General features: G+C 40.0%; 1 protein-coding gene across 1 annotated transcript; it reads right to left on the bottom strand.

Annotated features, from left to right (window-relative positions):
* Window positions 1–2835: 2835 nt before the first annotated feature.
* gabrr3a (gamma-aminobutyric acid type A receptor subunit rho3a) lies at window positions 2836–18711 on the bottom strand (the record flags this gene model as incomplete). The annotated part of the gene is made up of 9 exons (XM_080436043.1): window positions 2836–3144; window positions 6208–6401; window positions 7936–8088; window positions 9059–9196; window positions 11178–11260; window positions 11816–12039; window positions 12337–12404; window positions 17010–17122; window positions 18569–18711. The coding sequence occupies 9 exons, from the start codon at window positions 18709–18711 to the stop codon at window positions 2836–2838; spliced, it is 1425 nt and encodes a 474-aa protein (XP_080292169.1).
* Between the last annotated feature and the right edge of the window lie 1184 nt (window positions 18712–19895).

The following is a 19895-nucleotide window of genomic DNA, read 5'->3' as shown; positions in this document are numbered from 1 at the left end:
ACCTACTGTATGATCACTTACTTGACTGTGTGTGAGCACTTTCCCAGCATCAATCTCTCTCTGACACACACACGGCACGCCCTTCAAACGTCATGACAGGCTCATTCTCAGCCAGGTAGGGCCAGAGAGACAATAGCTTCATACCTCTCCTGTTAACTTCAAACGAATCTTGCTCAAACATTTTGTTCTCTTCTGTTTTACAAATGCTCTACAAAGGATTATGAATCCATTCCATCTGTGATATATCAGATAATTCATACTCTAATAGAACAGAATATACTGTGTGTGTGTGTGTGTGCGTGTGCGTGTGCGTGTGCGTGTGCGTGTGTGTGTGTGTATATATATATATATATATATATATATATATATATATATATATATATATATATATACACGTGTGTGTGTGTGTGTGTGTGTGTGTGTGTGTGTGTGTGTGTGTGTGTGTGTGCGCGAGCGTGTGTATATGTATGTGTATATATATCCCAAATAGGTTCCCTGAGGGTTATGTCTCCTAGAGTTGAGGGGATGTTTGGTCTGGTGTTTAGCGCGGGCCCTAAGGTGTACCTGGGAGCTTTCAGTGACAGGTGTAATTCAAAACCGGTGTTTCCATTAAAGCACAAAGGATGTTATTGTGATGGTAAACCAGAATATCTGACTAATTAACTTTAAAAGGATTTGAAAGTGTCTTGCATATTATGTGCCTCTACTAGACACCCACCATGGCAATAGACCTTTTTGCACGGCATGCCATATTGCCATAAATAGTTGTGTAATGTTACTTCCTTGTCTGATGACAGCAGATGCTTGAGGATAGCAAAAAGTATTACGAAAGACAGGCAACACCCCGGAAAAAGACTGTACAGACAGTATGTGACGATGTGAACAGGGCAAATGTTTGAGGTGTCTCTATGCCAGGGGCTCAAGGCTCAAGAAGCATTGTTGCCAGATCTTGCAAGAGAAAGAAGCAACCAGGTCAATGAAAACAAGCCCAAAAGAAGCGACTAGGAGAAGCTAAAGAAGCTCACAACGCGTCGCGATGCGATGCGCTGTGAGCTTTTAGATCTGCTATTTTCAAAAGAATCTTGAAAAAAAAGTGTAACATTTTTTAAACATTTTAAATACACAAATCCTGTATGGGGGACCCTGACCCAACATATTTTCAGATGGGGGTCCGCGGACATTACATATTAATTTGGGGGTCCTTGACATGAAAATGTTTGAGAACCACAGGTTTAACAACATTATGAAGGAAGCCCAAATAAGCAACACTTTAGAAACAAGGCCAAAAAAACGCAACCCGCAATTAAACAATATTTACAAGCAACGTTACAGAAAAACAAGTCGCTTATAATAAGCGGACAAGGCAACACTGTCAAGAAGAGCTTTTACCCAGCAGCTGTTAGAGCCTTAAACAAGGATATAGACAAGAGAGGGGAGGGGGGAAGTGTTGGCTGTAATTATTCCTGTACAGATTGCTCAAACCAATGTATACAAATATATCTGTAATTCTGCATACCTGTACTGTGCCTTACTGCACATTCGATAACTCCAGACACTAAGCACCCCCCCCCCCTTATATAAAGTCCTCATGGGGTTTATATTTGTTATGTCTTTGTCTTACTAGATGTTCAGGCCGCAAAGAAAACCCAATCCAGTAGCACTGACCAGAGCGCTATGTCACGTGAAGCTTGGCATCAAGTAATGTCACATCCGGATGTCACGTTTGTGATCAAATTGTGACCCAAATCGGCCAGACAAATTGTCGGGATGTCACCTTTGTGGCACCCACATAAAAAATGTAATGAATTTGTCAGTGGTTATCTTTGCTGGTGACGATGCGACTGTAGAATTAAGCCCGATTCTGGAACCACATATCCTGTCACAGCTGAGGCCTGAGGCTGAGATGGTGCAGGATCAGTATTCGATATCTGCGATCGGCGATAGACAGTCCAGGGTTCTGACCCATAGAGCAGTGTGGACACACACTGCCCTGTAGACTGCGACTTTCATTGGTGTACATTTGCACTACACTTCCATTTCACTCCATTGTACCTACAGACAAATAAACCCTCTTGATTCTTGATTCAATATGGCTGCCATGAAAAATACCTTTTTTGACCGGTGCATGCATGGATGCATTTTGGTGTGTGAACCAAGAAAAACATTTTAAAATGGTTAAAATAGCCGATCTATAAGCTCACAAGGTATCGATGTAGATCGGCTAAATTCACTATTTTTTTCTTTTTCTTAAAATAGTAAAAAATGCCCAAAAAGTTTAGGCGTAAGGGGTAAGGCGGTGCACAAGATAGGGCCCTAAAGCTACAATCCATGCTTTTTCATTCTCTCTTTACCGATGGAGATGTAATTGCAAAGATGGCATTAACCTACAATAAAGATGGCAGTGTCCAATCCGGTGCGATGTCTGCTTCAAATACCTTTATTTACATTTATCAAACAGTAGTAGGTGTCCAACCCAACACCAGGGTCTACATTTCTCAATGGAAGAGTAGAGAGACCATCTCGAACCACTGTAGATGTACTAGTTATATTGTATTAAAATACTCTACTATACAGATTGATTACAATAGCATTTTATTCATTAACCACTTAAGCACTATATACTTTGTCATAAGACGAATAAGGAGTACAGCCTATCTACAAGTTCACAATGTGTTGCATCGCGACGTCTTTTGAATTTGAATAATTTGCCCAAAATAGGGTTAATGTGGTAATAAGTCCCAGATTGTAGCTGTACCATGTTTAGAGAATAGTATTAGTAAAAAGTAATGCTGTAAGTGAACAAGAAACTGCTACAGCATGTGCGTGCTATGCTATCTATGCATGCATGTACAAAGTCCAGTATATGATGTTGAAGAGGAGGTAAGCCATGGGAAATATGATCCGGGAATAAGAGTCTATCATATAGCTGTTGCTCATTATGAACTGGAGGTTTCGTTTCAAGGGGCGTTTGCGACGTAACCTGGTGCCCTCAGATTCCGGGGAGACAATGCCAGAGTTCTGAGATTGAGCGGTCCTTTCTGTATTGGGGATGCTGGCAACTTCCGGATAGGATGATAGGTCAATGTCATTGTCATGGAAACAGCCATCGTATGCCATAGCCTGGGTGGCAATGGAAGGTGGGATCTGGAATGACGAGAGAGGAGAGGATGTTAAAATTGTATAGAGAAGTCAAACATTTGATGTTGTATTAAAGGAACACATCACCCTTTATCCTTTGTAATTGGTCCTCAATTATGCTGATTATAAAATGACAACATTTCTTTTTTTTTTATGTTATACTTTGTGTTTATTGAAGGTTTACAATGACATGATTACACCAAATCACAGTACAAACACACACACACACACACACACACACACACACACACACACACACACACACACACACACACACACACACACACACACACACACACACACACACACACACACATACACACACACACACACACACACACACACACACACACACACACACACACACACACACAATAAGGAACACAATGCAGTTCAGTCCTTTCTCTTGTTAGTTAAACTCACGTCTTTGGATTACGCATCTGACAAGCACTTAATGTTGGTATTCTTGCAGCCGTCCATATTTGCGTAAGATTTTCTTTGTTTCAGCACCTTGTCAGAATAGTCATGGTCGAAATATATTCTATTTTCTAGTTTTCTTTCCCCGCGCTGTTTTCAAAACCGTGTCCTTCACGTCGAACTGCTGGAAGTTGATAACTATTGATCTCAGTGGCTGGTCTGGTTTTCGCTCCGATGCCAAGGATCTGTGGGCACGCTGGATTGATCATTCTGTGTCAACTGCCAACTCCTGTCGTAGCCATTCATCAATAAACTGTGCCATTGAGTCACTCTCCGACTTTGAATCTTCTGGCATTCCATATATTCGCATGTTGTTGCGTCTGGATCTTGATTCTAGGTCGTCTATTTTGTCCATCATCATTTTTCGTTCTTCCAGCAATTCCTCGTCACGGTTTGAGTCAGGGCAGAATGGAGGACCCAAATGCAGGAGAGACAGAGGCTGAACAGATCAGTTCAAAGTGTTTATTAACTAAAAAGGGAGGGATACGAGCTATAAGAACGGAACTCAAGACTGACACGCGTACAGTAGGTGGCCAGTGACTTTGACCAGTTTCACTTTCAAAACCTGTACCTTTGCAAAGGTACAGAAACATAATATGATGTGTTTTGTTGATATAACAAGTTTTTTCATATAGAGTCCTATCCACAAATCCACCATTAAACTTCCACAATCCACATTATCAAAACCATTGGTGTTGTGAGACACATTCTATTTGTGTGACATGGATGCTGCAAAGGTTTTGAAAGTGAAACTGGTCAAAGCCACCGGCCACCTACTGTAACAGTAGACCATGAACTGGTATTGGTGTAAGGTAAATAGATTTAATAGGGCTTAAATAGACAGGGAAATAACAGGACACAGGTGAACTCAAAAGACAATCAACACTGGGATAGGCTGGGGGACTAAGAGGACACAGGAGGAAAACATGACTAATCAAAGGGTAGGTGAGACAAGACAGGCAACAGCTACAATGAGAACAGGAAACAATGGAACAATACTACAAAATAAGGTACAGGAGTGTAAAGCAAAACCTAACAAGGAAACAGGGAATGCAACAATACTTCAAAATAACAGGAGCACCACTGAAAAGTAAAACACTAACTATAAACTGGGGAACAACAAATACATGAAAACACCACAGGGAGACAGAGCATGTCACGGATCGTGACATTCCTGTAGCGTTTGGTTTACCTCTGTACTCCACAGTTCCACTTCTCCTGTGCGTGTCAGTGAGTCATCCGTTTTGGTATTTTGTTCTTTTATCTCTGTTAATCTTGGTGAATTAATGATTTTTAAGGATAATAAATTATGATTGATGTCTGAATTCTGTCTTGTTTTCCATTTGAGTTGTAATTTCTTCATTGAACGTTTTCAGGTCCTTCTTCGTGTCCTTTCGTATGAGTTGACTGCTGATTCCATCCAAACTAGATTGAAGCGAGGCCATGTTGTGCTCGTTAGCTTCGAATGCTAGCGTGCCTTCCTCTTCGTCGTTTTTCTGGTTTGTTTCTCTATTTCGTCTGTCCTGGTGTCTATTAATCTTTCTTCTGCTCAATTCCCATAGTTTTGTGGTTCTTCTTTTACTGCTTTCGAGTTTTTAGCGGAGTTGAAATAAGTTGGCTAAGGGAGCTTACAACTTATGCGACCGTCCTGTTCGCAGAAAGTCCACCAAATGGCAAAAGTGTCTTATAGAGGAAGGCTGTGGACAGTTCAGGAACCTGCCTACCCATGACGTGAGTGGTAATTCTAAGCCACTACTGGAAACTACAGGCTATCTATTCCTGGAAAGTAAGCGTAGATGTAGAAGCCATTGCTCTTGCATCAATAACAAAAAAAGAGTTGTTTGAAGTGACGATGTCATTGGTATTAGGCACACTTTTGAACGATCCACAGTCCACCTCTGAGATACAAAGTGTGTAGACAGAAATGGCACTGTCCCATATTAGTGAGCATTAGTGAGGACCCATAATACAGATTATGTTGAAATTGTCAACGTGTGTGTGTGTGTGTGTGTGTGTGTGTGTGTGTGTGTGTGTGTGTGTGTGTGTGTGTGTGTGTGTGTGTGTGTGTGTGTGTGTGTGTGTGTGTGAATTCATGCACATTTAATAATAATGGCTGTGCTTCTGCACTCTGCTGTGCAAATAAATTGTCCTGTCATGTAGGTTGGCATGCTAATGTATCTTGCAGACTGACTCCTCTGCACTAAGACAAGGGTGCATTCCTGGTATTAGCCAACAACTGGATCACAGCACCTATCACATCAGTGGTGCTTAGAATTATTTTATTTAAAATTATGTTTATTATGTTTTAATATTTTTTATTTATTTATTTATTGAGGACAGGAACTTGAGGGCAGAGAAGAGGATGGATGTGATTATGTGGTCAATAAATGGTCAGCACACCCCCAAAATACTCTTGAGTGAGGCTCTGAACCTCTGCCTCGTGTCCTGTACTGCATGCCATACCTCTCTCTACACTGTCCTATGTCTAATTAAAAAAGCAAACATACCTTAAAAAAATACATTTTTTTATACTACCACTAATTAAAATAATAATAACATTAGTAATCGCATAAATACATGCAATACAATGACCTTTGCAGCCCTGAGCCTTCTCATCTCCTCCACAGTGGTGAAGTAGTTGACAGCAGCGTATTCGATGACAGACAGGAAGACGAAGAGGAAGCTGGCCCACAGGTAGATGTCAACGGCCTTGATGTAAGACACCTGCGGCATAGAGGCTGAGACGCCAGTGATGATGGTGGACATGGTCAGAACCGTGGTAATGCCTGCAGACACACAGGAATGGTGCAAAAATATGAATGTAGTGGTTCTCAACCTTTCCTGGATCACCCCTTGAAAATCTCAAAAACATTCAGTGCCAAAAATTTTTTATATTATATCACCGCTGTGCCAAGGCCAAAAATACATTGTAAAAAAAAAGTGCTTAGGAAGCGAGATACAGCCTTTTTCAGTAAGATGTTAAACAAGAAGTGAATGGAGCAGCAAATCTTCAAATCATGATATCTTGGGTTCTGAAAAAAAAAAAAAAAAGAATAAAAAAAATATATATACATTATTATTATTCTTTTTTTTCATGACGTCGGCGACATCATTGGCACCCTGGGCTTATAAAAACGTGACGTCGGTGACGTCAATGGCACTGAATGAGTTAAGACCTGAGGCCGATTCTAAAAATATCTTCTAAGCCTGACAGTTTTCTGAAAAACCTATATTGCTATATATCATTGCTGTCGGTCAGAAACCTCTTAAGTCAAAAGTAGTAGATATACAAGCTCGAAACGCGGCGCGAAGATTGAGCTTGTAGATCTGCTACTTTTGCTACTTTTGAATTTGAATCCTGAAAAGTAACAGTTTTGGACATATGAGGTTTCCACTCGACAAAGACGATATATAGCTAAAATCTAAAATTACACAGATCAATCAATCGATGGTGTTCCAGCTTGGATCAATGGAACTAACGAAGGATACATAAGTTCCTATTCCTAACACAATGAAAAGTCACTTTACTCAGGTTTTTAAAGAAAAAACTCAAATTTAAAAAAATATATTGTCGTTCAAATCTTAGTGTTTTGCCAATTATTTGAGGTCCCACTTGCAATATCCTCACGGCCCACCAGTCAACCACAGGTTGAGAACCACTGTAATAATGTATCCTGTCACACAATCACTGTCCCCCTCACTTCAGTCCTGTGTGTATTTAGCTGCGGGTCATTCATTTCTTTTCACCTTTTTGTCAAATATTCTGTTGAGTTTCTTTTTACAGGATTTGTCTGTATGTACGTACTGTGTGTCTGTCCCCTCAAATGTAGACCAATCACAGCTCAGCTCGCTGCATGCATGACATAACAGACTGACACAGAAGCACAGAAGCAGGAAGTGCCTGGTGAAGTAAAGGCCAATACATGCTACTTCCAACGTTGGAAAATATTCCGTTCGGACAGGCTTTCCAAACTATAGTCCGGAGAGTCCGGACATCTGGAAGTGCACGAGTTCTGACAAAAAATTCTGAGACCGCCCATCAGAAGTAGGAATGACGTTAATTTGTAGTTATATCACCTCTCTTTCAGAAGAAAAGTTTGTATGTCAGAACGAGCATGTACTGGGCTTAAACGTGAACCGTAACCACCGTAGTCGCCCCCAGGGATCTATATTTGGCCTGCACCTTTTTTCCCTCTACACAAAAAATCTCTTCACAGAAAATAACTGATCTACAAGCTCACATGGCATTGTGAGCTTGTAGATCAGCCATTTTCTTTTGCTATTTTCAAATGTCACATAAACTAACATGGATCACTGTACCCAAAGAGACGCGGGCAGGCACGGCCCTCCTGTCAATCCAGAAGGACACCCACGACAGCATCACCATCAGCATGGTAGGAAAATAGGTCTGCAGCATGAAGAAGAAGATATGCCGCCTGAGAATGAAGTTTATGTAGAGGCGATTATACCATCCTGAAAGAGAGATGAAAATACAGCATGTATGCATGCACATACACACACAGACATATGAACACACTTGCACGCACGGTTATGGATGGAGGGATATATTGACAAAGTGAGTGGAGAAAACTAAATCAGTGCTGAGACGCTGGAGCAGCTCAGACATTTAAGCCTTTTTATTAACCCATTAAAACCGGGCTCGGAATCGGCCTCAGATCTTAATGGCTTAATAAAGGTGCTAGAAACAAGGGTGACTGACGTTTCGATGTGAACTACATCTTCCTCAGAGTCACCTTCACTACTAAAAAAGGCTTAAATGTCCGAGCTGCTCCACAGTCCCGTTCCATGTGACGCACCGGACCCGCCTTGTATTGGCTGAGGCGCGGTGGTGATCAATTTCAAATTCTGTGCTGAATTCTGTTTGAATTTTCAGAAACTACACTGCGTAAGTTAATTATTTTTGCCTTGTAGAGAGTACATAATGGTATGGTACTGGATATGTCAAGAGTTCCAGTGAAAGGGCATTGGTATGAGGCATACCACTAATGATTCTTTATTTTAATACAGAATAATGTGCAAACAAGGAAGGAGCAAAGCATATTGACACTTTCCTGTAAAACTTTACCTTTGTGTTCTGTGAAATATTAGATGACAATTCTTCTTCTTTTTTTATCATGATTTACATTAAATACCAATGTAGGAGCATAAGGTAATACAATATGAATGGCCTTTGTCTTTATTATTTCCTCTAAACCTCATGGCCTTTTAGTAGTCATTTTAGGGGGAACCATTTATATGATATATATTGTTCTGCTACACTGCCAATTTAAGACTTAGATGATGTACAATTGTCACAGAATGAAAATGATTATAACTGTAGTTATAGCAGCTCTTGCATCAATAATGAGAGCTCTGAGACCTTTCCCAGCCATTAGGGGACAGGTCACAGGACCCTTGTTTTATCACAGAGAGCCATACATACCAGTGCTGCTGTAGAAGGCAAGCCCAAAAGAAGGATGGAATTCTTCAACAAAAAACTGAGACAGCACGATCTCGTCTGTCCTTAATGAATCATTGCCGTTCTTCCAGTAGAGCATGAGGTCGTTCTCATTGTACGCATCTTCAGGAGAGGAGAGAAGAGGGCAGTGGGAAGGACAGGGAACAGGAATGAGTTTCTCTATCAGTGATTCTCCTACACAGTAATACACAGAAAACAATTACTGCCTTCTCCAAGACAGTAATACACATTGCATAGGTCCCACTTCAAATTTGTCCCACAGCCTGCATTGAATCTGCTGACAATTCTTTATTCAGTGGGCCACAGTAGACCGAAATTAGTACATATTCTACATTATTATACAGCTAACTTGTTCCCAGCCAGACTGCAGCTTGTACATTCTAATCAACGAGGCTGAACTTGTTTTTTCCTAAATTACATGGACCTCCTAGGTTCTTTCTCTACTCAGGATCTGTTTTGGGTCCGCTAAATGTCTGCACGGACCCATAGATTTACTTCTAAAGAAGCTTACTAGTTTAGAAAGAAGGCCTGTTTCTCTCTTGGTGTGAGAAAGAAGCTTGTCTCAGCTAAATCTTTACCATGTTGTTAAATCATTGCATCTGCTGGAGCACTGTCTGTATGGAGCACTGACATTTTGTTAAAACCTACAAATCTTTAACTCATCACTGCGCTCTATATCTAAGTGGGCTTTAGAGCGTAGTCTGAGTAGTCATATTTATTTATTTACTAAGGCTACTGAAACAGCTTCCATGTTATTTACTGCTACAGCATTTGTATTACCAGCTTCAAAAAAGGGAACGCAATTCTATTGTCTTAGTTTCAATTTACTTGATACTTTATAGACTACTACTACAGTACTATTCTACTAAATCTCAGGGGAAAATATTGCAATTATTGTAGTTGTATAAGAAAGTTAATATACATTAACTGATAAATGATGGTGTATTATCATCATCCCCTTAAAGTAATTAAAATCAGTCCCACCTTTACCAACTGCAATATTGAAGTGATGGACACATTATGATCCAATAATATGATTGTGAAATTATCTGCATAATAAGCACTTATATTTGGTCTGAGTGACCTTTTTCTTTTGATACTTCAAGGGTCAATAAAGGATTTTAGTTCTCAGCAGGATTTTTTGACAAAAATGCCTCCTAAACCTGTTAAATCCGGGCAGGCTATAGCACCCTGGGGACTACTAGCGTTAGCAAGAGCCCTGTGGGTGAGGGCATACTACAGGCATTCAGGTTATTCAAGAGGAAATTAAACAACAGGGTAAATGGGTGATAGAGTGCTGATAAAAGTAAGTGCTACAGGAACAGGTAGACTACAGTACAAACATGGCAACTGCATACAGTTGTAAACTATCTGTTGATAAGAAAATTGTGGCATCATTTTACAGATGTATTCATAACATGAAATAAGTGTCCGTCTGATGATTTCACATGGAATAAAATGCAATATGCTCGAGAGTATTGTAACGGTGAATATGCAATCAATTATCGATAGTCAAAAATAGATAGATAATTAAAACACTACACAAATAAGAGTGGTAAATCTTTTACCCCTTTTACCACTTAAATCCTATACCTATATATAAGTAGACTCCGGGGTCCCCCAGGGGTCTACTTGGTTCCCTCCTTTTTCCCCTCTACACCGTTGTGACCAGGTGTGAGCAGCTATTTTCACTGATACTGACATGATACTGACCATGATACTAACATGATACTGACATGATGCTGACATAATATAGACATGATACAGACATGATACTGACATGATACTGACCATGATACTGACCATGATACTGACATGATACTGACATGATACTGACATGATACTGACCATGATACTGACATGATACTGACATGATAATGACCATGATACTGACCATGATACTGATCACGATACTGACCACGATACAGACATGATACTGCAATGACCATGATACTGACATGATATTGACCATGACACTGACATGATACTGACATGGTACTGACATGAATCATGTTTTCACCAAATGTTGACCTATTAATGACATGCCCAGAATAGGGATGCAGCTAAACCATGATATACTTACAACTCTCCAGCTCCAAAGAGCAGTTCTGCGTATCTAGAGGGAAACTGCTGAAGTCCATTGAGCAAAGCGCAGTCACAGTGATCCTACAACACAGCTCAAAATTAAATAAATCCACAGAAACTTGTATTTATCAATTATCCAGCACTGGTAAATGGTAGCTGTCCTTACCAATACATATATCCCTATTATTATTACTGCTACACAATGATTTACAAAACTTGGTAATGCTCAAAATATATGAAAATGATAGCCGGTAGCTACAGTATACTGTATATTGAAAATACTGTCAGTTACATATACACAGTACAGTTACACACGGTACAGAAAAGGTAATAAATATTATCGTAATAATCTTTCAGCCAACCAGCTATCATGACACTTTAATGTAGACTCTAATGGTGGGAAAGGGAATGAAATTATAGAGGAAATGTTCCAAAGTATCACTTTCAACCTGCATCGATATTTTGGGTATGTCATTATAGGCAAAAATGGTCTGAAAGTTTTTCCAAAATAGCAAAAGTAAATAGCAGATTGGCTATTTCCGCTATTTCCGTGCAACACTGTCCTACGACAAGCATAAAAAAGAATCTGCCTTAAACAATGGCCACTGTTTTCACAGAAGACATAATGGGTGGTACCTGACGCTGTAGAGGATATTGCCATCTGGAAAGACCCTCAGCATGATGTTCTCTACGGTGGTATCATGAATGAAGGAACGCTTGGAGTGGACGAAGAACACATCGGGAACCCAAATCTTCTTTACAAGCCGAGCATCGAATGTGCGACTCTTGTTACTGCTGGAGGGGAAGGCCAGGCGGTCATCCTGCCAGTAATGTCTCAGGTACAGAGTCATGGTGAAATCCTAATGGTAAGAGAAAAACAACAAAGGCTTCCTTCCAATGGAATTATACAGTATATGGCTCATTGTAAAGTCAAATTTTGTGTTTCTTTGGAGTCAAAAGGCGAATTTATACTTGATTCGTAAGACATCAAGCATCATGTTTTTATGTGCTTTAACTTCTGGTAAAGTATTGCAAGTACATTATGCAACAACATTAGAAAATGTATTCATACACTGGGATAAGACCCTTTGTAAACTAAAGTGTTGACAAAAAGAGAGTGTGTGGGCATACTGCAAGAAGACCCAAGGGGCACTTACCATGTTTACTTCAGATATGCTGTCGATACTCTCCACCTGGACATCTATGCCCACAGGAATTGCTTGCCCTACAGAAGGTAAATTGTCACATGTCAAACTGTGACAATTTAGGCTATTTTCAAACATTCTAGTACTTTTACTTTCGGTACTTTAAGTACATTTTGATACCAATACTTTTGTACTTTTACTCAAGTAAATTTTGAATACCGGATTTTTACTTGTAACAGAGTACTTCTACATTGCAGTATTGATACTTTTACTTAAGTAAAACATTTGAGTACTTTTTCCACCACTGGATGAGCATATGATGTACTGCCATAATACAACGTGACAGCTATAATAAACTGACAGGCCAAGGCACAATCATCTGTCTCAGTCAGTGTTTCCCGATGATCATATTCGCCAAACCCAAGGACAGCAAAGACGAGGCAAATATCTCTGGGCCGGATTGCAAAAAGGGCTTTGTGTCAGTGGAAGCCGTGACCCTGTGGTCGTCGCTGCTCGGAAGCTGGCATCCGCTTACTGTTCCGTTGTGATGGTTGTGTTTTCCATTGACATGGGATCATGACATCACTTTATCAGCCAGGGCAGTAATCCCTCCTCTCCTCTCCTCTCATCTCCATATGTCTACTCTCACTCCAGGACAACCAGATTCAGTATATCTTTACTTTACAGTGTCATTTTCCGTTTTTACTGGAGCTGCCACCTGCCATCAGGCGCTGTGTGATGGGTCGAACTCAGTGGCTCTATAATCTGGGAGTCCCGCCTTGGGGGGGGGGGACGCCAAAGATCACAGGGAGGGGGGGAGTGATGCCTTGTCTGTTTGTAGGTGGACCAACATTTAAAACTTATTCTATTATATTTGATATGGTCTCAATTTTATATCAGTACAACTTGTCATGCGGAAAACTTTCAAAAATGTTAAAAATGCGGCGTTCAGCTTTTGTCAGATGGGGGGGTTTTCAAACTCAAAGGAACTGTAAAGGTAGCGTCTAAGAGATAATCCCAATGTTCCAGTGTTCAAGTGTTGTTAATCAGAGCAGAAGGGAAAGTCCATGTCAAATAATCCATGTTGGTTTGAAATCTCTAATCAGCAGTTTCTGAACCAATTACAGTAAGTTAAACACTGGTGGGAGATACGTGACATAATCTGTTTCAATATCAAAACATAACATTTATGGGAAACAATTATCGGATAATGTCTGTGGTGAATCACCTTTCCTCTGGAAAACAATTAGCTTCAGCTTGAACTAAACAAAGCAAAGTGGACCAAATTATTATTATTATTATTAAAGTACTGTTGGTGTAAAAATCGAATCATGGGGATCTCGGGATCCAAATGGGAGGGCATGGCTCCAATGTGAATCTCGGATTTCATGTGGCCAGCCAGTGATGTCAACCATCTTTATGACATCACTCTGTATGTATGATTGCAAATTTGGGCAAAGTTTCAAGCCTCATTGAGTTCCATTATAGTAACATTATAAAAATAAAAAAGTTAAAACGGGACAAAATGTGTGGAGGTACTTCTGTTTGTGGCCTACTGGAAATGTGCGCAATACATTTGGCACTCTCAGTGGTTTGCAAGACTATAGCTTCGGGGACACAGACATACAAACAGACAGACAGACCCTCTTCTAGACGGCTAGACTCCTGCAGAGCCGCGCCGTAAAAAGAAACGTTTTAGACAGACAGATAAAGCCAGATGGGCAGTTAGTTGGTTTACTCCTTCTACAGAAATGGGACATGAATCATGATATTATGGAGGTAATGCACCTTGAGCAACTGCAGGATGAATGGAACGGACAAATAACTTAGTTGTTGGTGTTTATACCCATTTAGTGGGCACTTATTAATACAGTGCCTTTTATACGTGTATCTGTCTTAGTATTGTTTGGACAGCAGTGTCAGGCATAGCTCATGATGAACCATTTGACCTGCAGCCATGAAACTTCATTAGACATATGCGTGTCCTCATGAGGAACCAATTTGACCGCTGACCCTTAGATATTCTGCCATTTTGAATTATATGACAAACAGTTCAATTTGAACTCCTCCTGTTTTTTGCAATCTGCACGAAACTTTTTACACACAAACTTTGGACCAATATCTAAAATCGCTCTTGAAGAGAAGTTTGTATGAGAAAGAATTAAGCCTCCATGAGCCAATGAATATTGCAGTTTTATGAAAATTCTTCTTCTGCCCTATTCTATTATATTTGATGTGGTCTCAATTTTATATCAGTACAACTTGTCATGAGGAAAACTTTCAAAAATGTTAAAAATGCGGCGTTCAGCTTTTGTCAGATGGGGGGGTTTTCAAACTCAAAGGAACTGTAAAGGTAGCGTCTAAGAGATAATCCCAATGTTCCAGTGTTCAAGTGTTGTTAATCAGAGCAGAAGGGAAAGTCCATGTCAAATAATCCATGTTGGTTTGAAATCTCTAATCAGCAGTTTCTGAACCAATTACAGTAAGTTAAACACTGGTGGGAGATACGTGACATAATCTGTTTCAATATCAAAACATAACATTTATGGGAAACAATTATCGGATAATGTCTGTGGTGAATCACCTATGCGTCTCCTCATGAGGAACAAATTTGACCTCTGACCCTTAGATATTCTGCCATTTTGAATTATATGACAAACAGTTCAATTTGAACTCCTCCTGTTTTTTGCAATTTGCACGAAACTTTTTACGCACAAACTTTGGACCAATATCTAAAATCGCTCTTGAAGAGAAGTTTGTATGAGAAAGAATTAATCCTCCATGAGCCAATGAATATTGCAGTTTTATGAAAATTATTCTTCTGCCCCTAACTATTACATAAACGCAGTGTCATATATTTTTTCTTCGAAACTTTGCAGCATGGTAGAGGGTCATGCCAATAAGTGCTGAAACATATCTTACTCCAATTGGCCAAAGGAGGGTGCTATTAATAGAATAGAAGGTCCCATGTTTGAACCCTGACTTATCCAGGCTTAATTTTAATTGCTGCACAGAAATCATGACTTCCTTAATTAATGCATGTCTTCTTTTTAAAGACATGAAATAGCTTTTTGACAGCATTTAATTTAAATTGTGTGACGTATGTCCTAGACCTAGTGAAACAGGGGCATGGCGCAAAACTTTATGCTTTTCAGCTAATTTAAATGGGCTCTTGTAGGTGGATGGGTAGAGAGGACACTTGCAAAACAGAAGGTCACAGGTTTGACTCCAGGCCATGGCTAAATCGACTGACAAGGAATAGTTATGAAAAGCTATACCCTAAGTAGAATAATACAGTTTGTTTATGTTGTGTCGATGAAGCAGAGAAATTGGCAAACTTTTGTCGTGATAACTGAATTTTAAGAGTTTGAAATCTGCCATTATAAGCAACATAATAAAGACATGCATTTTAATATCAAAAATCCCTCAGAACTCTGCTCATGTGTTTCTAATGCAAATGTGTTAATTGCATGGTCTTCTTTCTCTCAAGTTCAGTTCATTATGTTTCTATGGCTTGCGCATATTGCATATTGCATTTTATTAATAATAATAATAATAATTATTATTATTATTACATCTAGTATTATATTTTTGTTGAAAGAAGTTGAAATGTTTTGAATGTGGTTGCTTGGTAACTCAAAAAGCTTAATGTAGGTTACAGTGTCATATTTTGTCTCATCCCATCCAAAAAAACTCACTGACCCAGATTGTCTATAACGTTAGACAGTGACTGCAGCAGATTTTAATACAGTAATCTGGATTGCCATCCACGTTGTCTGAAAAAGGGAAACAGATATTAAATAAATAAATAACTGCTGTAATACTTTTCTGCTGTCGTCATCAGGGTTGTGTAGTTTTGTGCAAACAAAATAAAATGACCAAATATGGACAGTCATTTAAAAAGTCATTTAAAGATTTTGGAGTCTCCTGTTTTTGCTCTACACTAAGTATCTTTGTGATGCGTAGTGAGCTTGTAGATCTGATATTATCACTCAATGTTCACCCCAGAATAGGGACACTACGGTTCATGTGGTTAAGCCCTACACAACAAAATCCTGAGTGTTAATTTAACTGAGAGTGAGGGTGTACAAATAAGTCATGACTGGATTATGAACAGAAATGATGCTATACATTCCACCAAGAGATATGGTTTCCAGCTTCAAAGTTTGCATTTTTAAATTGATTGCTATAGCGCCACCCTTTGGCCAATGGTTGTGAGGTTCGTGTCTTCGCCGTTTGGCATAGCCCTCTACCACATTGGCAAGTTTCGTAAAAAACAACTGCACGGTTAAGCCAGAGCAGCAAAAAAACTGCGGAAGAAGAATAAAATTAACAAAAACAAAAGGTTTCGTTCGCACTGACGTGCTTGCCCCCCTAATAATAATAAAGCTTTTGACCTTTCACACTCCATGTGTGTATGTGCAAAGCAATAAAATGTTCACAACATGCTTTTGCATCGTCCATGCAGAGCTTGGTTAGCCACATCATGTGACATGAACCCTATCGTAGGGCCTACTTATGCTGGGCATGTCATAGTAGCCAAACGTTGTGACGTGTTGTAAGCCTGTAGATCGGCTAATTTCGCCGAAGAGATTTTCTCCAGACGGAAAAAAGTAATACACCCCTGGGTGACCCTGGTCAACGAACTATAGGCTATAGGGTTCAAGTGGTTAGAGCAGTCTTACCTCCGAAACCCGGTCGCATAGCAAAGTCATGGTCATCAATGCGCAACAGCTGCTCCGATTTGATTAGCAGGGATTTGGTGCTGTCCTGCTTCTTCACCCGGAGGTCCACTTGACTGAGAGGCACATGACAGTAAATAGACACAGAGATGATGTTGTACGCAGGGTACGATTTGCTGGGGGTGAGGGGGTGGTGGGGGGAGCCACACATTTGCTTTTGATATCCCCCCTGTTCATAATTTGTTATCGCCAGTGGCCATATGTTTTATCCTTGCTTCTTAAATACATGCAATTCCTTTTTTTTATGCCATATATTTGATTTTTTTTTAGATTATATCACAATTGAACATTTTAAAACAATTTCAGTATTTTTCATTTTAGCAAAGAAATAGCTGTTTACAAGCTCACAACATAGGCTACATTGTGATTTTGTAGATCGGATATTGTCGCTATTTGTTAGTACTATATACTGTACGGCCTGTCAGGAATACATACGTACATACATACAACATGCATATTATTACACACATGCATGCACACACATTATTGACACAGGCGTAGACACACCCACTCACTAAGACACACGCAAGGGAAATCAAAGTAGTGTGTGGACATCTGTTCCACAGTGTTGGGTGATGTTTCCTCTGATTAAAATATAAAGTCAGTGGCGAGCAAATGTGAGTCGTTGACTTACTGTACAACCTATCTGTGTTTAGCAGACTCACAAATGGAAGCATGATTGATAGGCCGTCAATGCTATCATACCATCATTACATTACCCAGTAAAATGTGTTAACTCAGTTCTGAAGGTTTTACACTCACAGCTCAATTTCTGTCTAATGTAGATCAATGTTTCATACTAGTATTTCATTTAAATCCTCTATCTAATTTTAGGCAACAAAAGAAGTTCCTAAAGGACTCATTCATGCACTGACATGACATCTATCCTATACAAAGGTATTGCTGACAATTCCCTTGTGAGTCAGTTTGGGACACAACTGTTACAAGCAGATCAAACAGGTATGAGAGCAACGATTAACAAATTATTTTCCAGTGGGACGTACAGTGCAGTATACAGGGGCTAAATCTATAGGCCAGCCCAGCACTGAGCCGTACGTGTCACCGTACACATCTATAAGCTGTTCCAAAAGCTGTTCCCCTGATGACGTCTCACTCATCCCACATGATCCTGTCACCTGACATCACCTTCATCCACCATGGCTCATAATGACAGCCTAAAGCAGCATCCATTATTATTAAACAGAGAAGAAAAAATGCAAATCTAACAGTAACTGTGTTATTTCAATTTGTGAAATGTAAAAAAGAAAGAAAGAAAGAAAGAAAGAAAGAAAGAAAGAAAGAGATTGCACATTTTAAATAAATATATTATGCAGCGTTGCAAGCAAATGGGCCGATGTGCAATGTTTAAATCTGCAATTACAGATGGGTCATTCTCTTCACATTTTAATGAGTGAAAATTGACCAGATGTTTTTTCCAAAGATTTCTCTCTCAAATCGTGTGCGTGTGAATCCAGCTATAATACATTGGACGCTGTACTCACCCTTCGTGTTTTTGCTTGTCGTTGTCTCCGACGTACATGTCTTTGTATTTCCTCTTGTTTGGGAAGGAGCTGCTGTTGAGCTGGGTCACCGGCCACAGCCAGGCCCAGCACATCAGTCTCAGGGCCAGGAGGGCCACATTCATGGTCAAACCTGCTTCCGAAGGAGCCAAGAGAGCTACCAAGAAGGGCCTCCCGCTGGCTCAGCGGGTCTCACCCAGGGGGGAAACCTCCAGGATGTCCAGGGAATGTCCACAGCTGTCCCAGCCGTCTACCGGCATGTCCATGTCGCAGCAGCACTCAGTCGTGACACGTAGCCATTATTCCTGTGTTATCCCACCAGTGTCGTGTGCTATAACATGGTGGATAATGATCCAACACCACGGACATGCCCAACCCCTCAGATATGTTTGCTTGTCATCGTGCCATCCTCGCTGCCTGTCATGTCTGCTTTATTCTTTCTGCGCCGTGACACAACATATCTACTCCCTGCTGTCCCCTCCCTCTGTTTGCTTTAGAGCCAAATATCAATTTTATTCCTATAATGACAAAGGAATGCCGTTAATTCCTCCCTAATCTTCTTATCTGCGGTTGGTGAAATCTTTCAGTAACCTACAAACTGGAGGCTGCAGAGGGTGAGGCTGAATGGGAGGATAACTCACAGCCCACGGTTTGTTTCATCACTAGCATTTCCGTGCATAAAAAAATAAAATGGCCCATAGCCTACTTTTTGGAAGTATATGTGGTAGCATTTATCCCTCAAATTGCACTGTGACAGTGAAAGGTCAGCGTGATCCGGTTGGAAGAGACAGTGATGGGGTGTTTATGTCACAGTGAGATGTAGCTGTGAATTACAGGCTTTGGTTGCTCTCAATGAGAATGTTGCCGGGGTCAGAGATGTGGCTTATGATGGTTTAAATAGGATTCACAGGGGCTCTTGGATTCACGATAAAGTAGTAGCCCTAAACAACGTCACACAGGCTGTTTCAATATTTCTTTCATTATTCACTCTCAGTGGTGTCGGGGGGCACACCCCCTGGGTCATAAAGAAATGTTCCCCTTCCAAAATTTGTTATACTGTATTTAATAAAGTGTAAAGTGTTTTTTAGGCAGGCTTGTAATTTTGGCCTATTTAAATAACTTAGCACTTCTCTACTATTATGTTATGCTTGAGTAAAGGGCATAGACTCATTTGTTATTTATCAGATTGATTGATTGATTGATTGATTGATTGAAAATGTTATTAGGCAAAAATAATGTAAAACATCACAATTACATTAATAATACTTTTGTCTAAAAGGTCTGTCCAAAAAAGTCCTTGCGGACTTGT

The sequence above is a fragment of the Gymnoscopelus braueri genome (assembly GCF_963280865.1).
Source record: "Gymnoscopelus braueri genome assembly, chromosome: 8".
In the NCBI taxonomy this organism is placed as follows: domain Eukaryota; kingdom Metazoa; phylum Chordata; class Actinopteri; order Myctophiformes; family Myctophidae; genus Gymnoscopelus; species Gymnoscopelus braueri.
The sequence above is the reverse complement of the archived record's forward strand: the minus strand, read 5'-3'. Positions and strand labels throughout refer to the sequence as shown.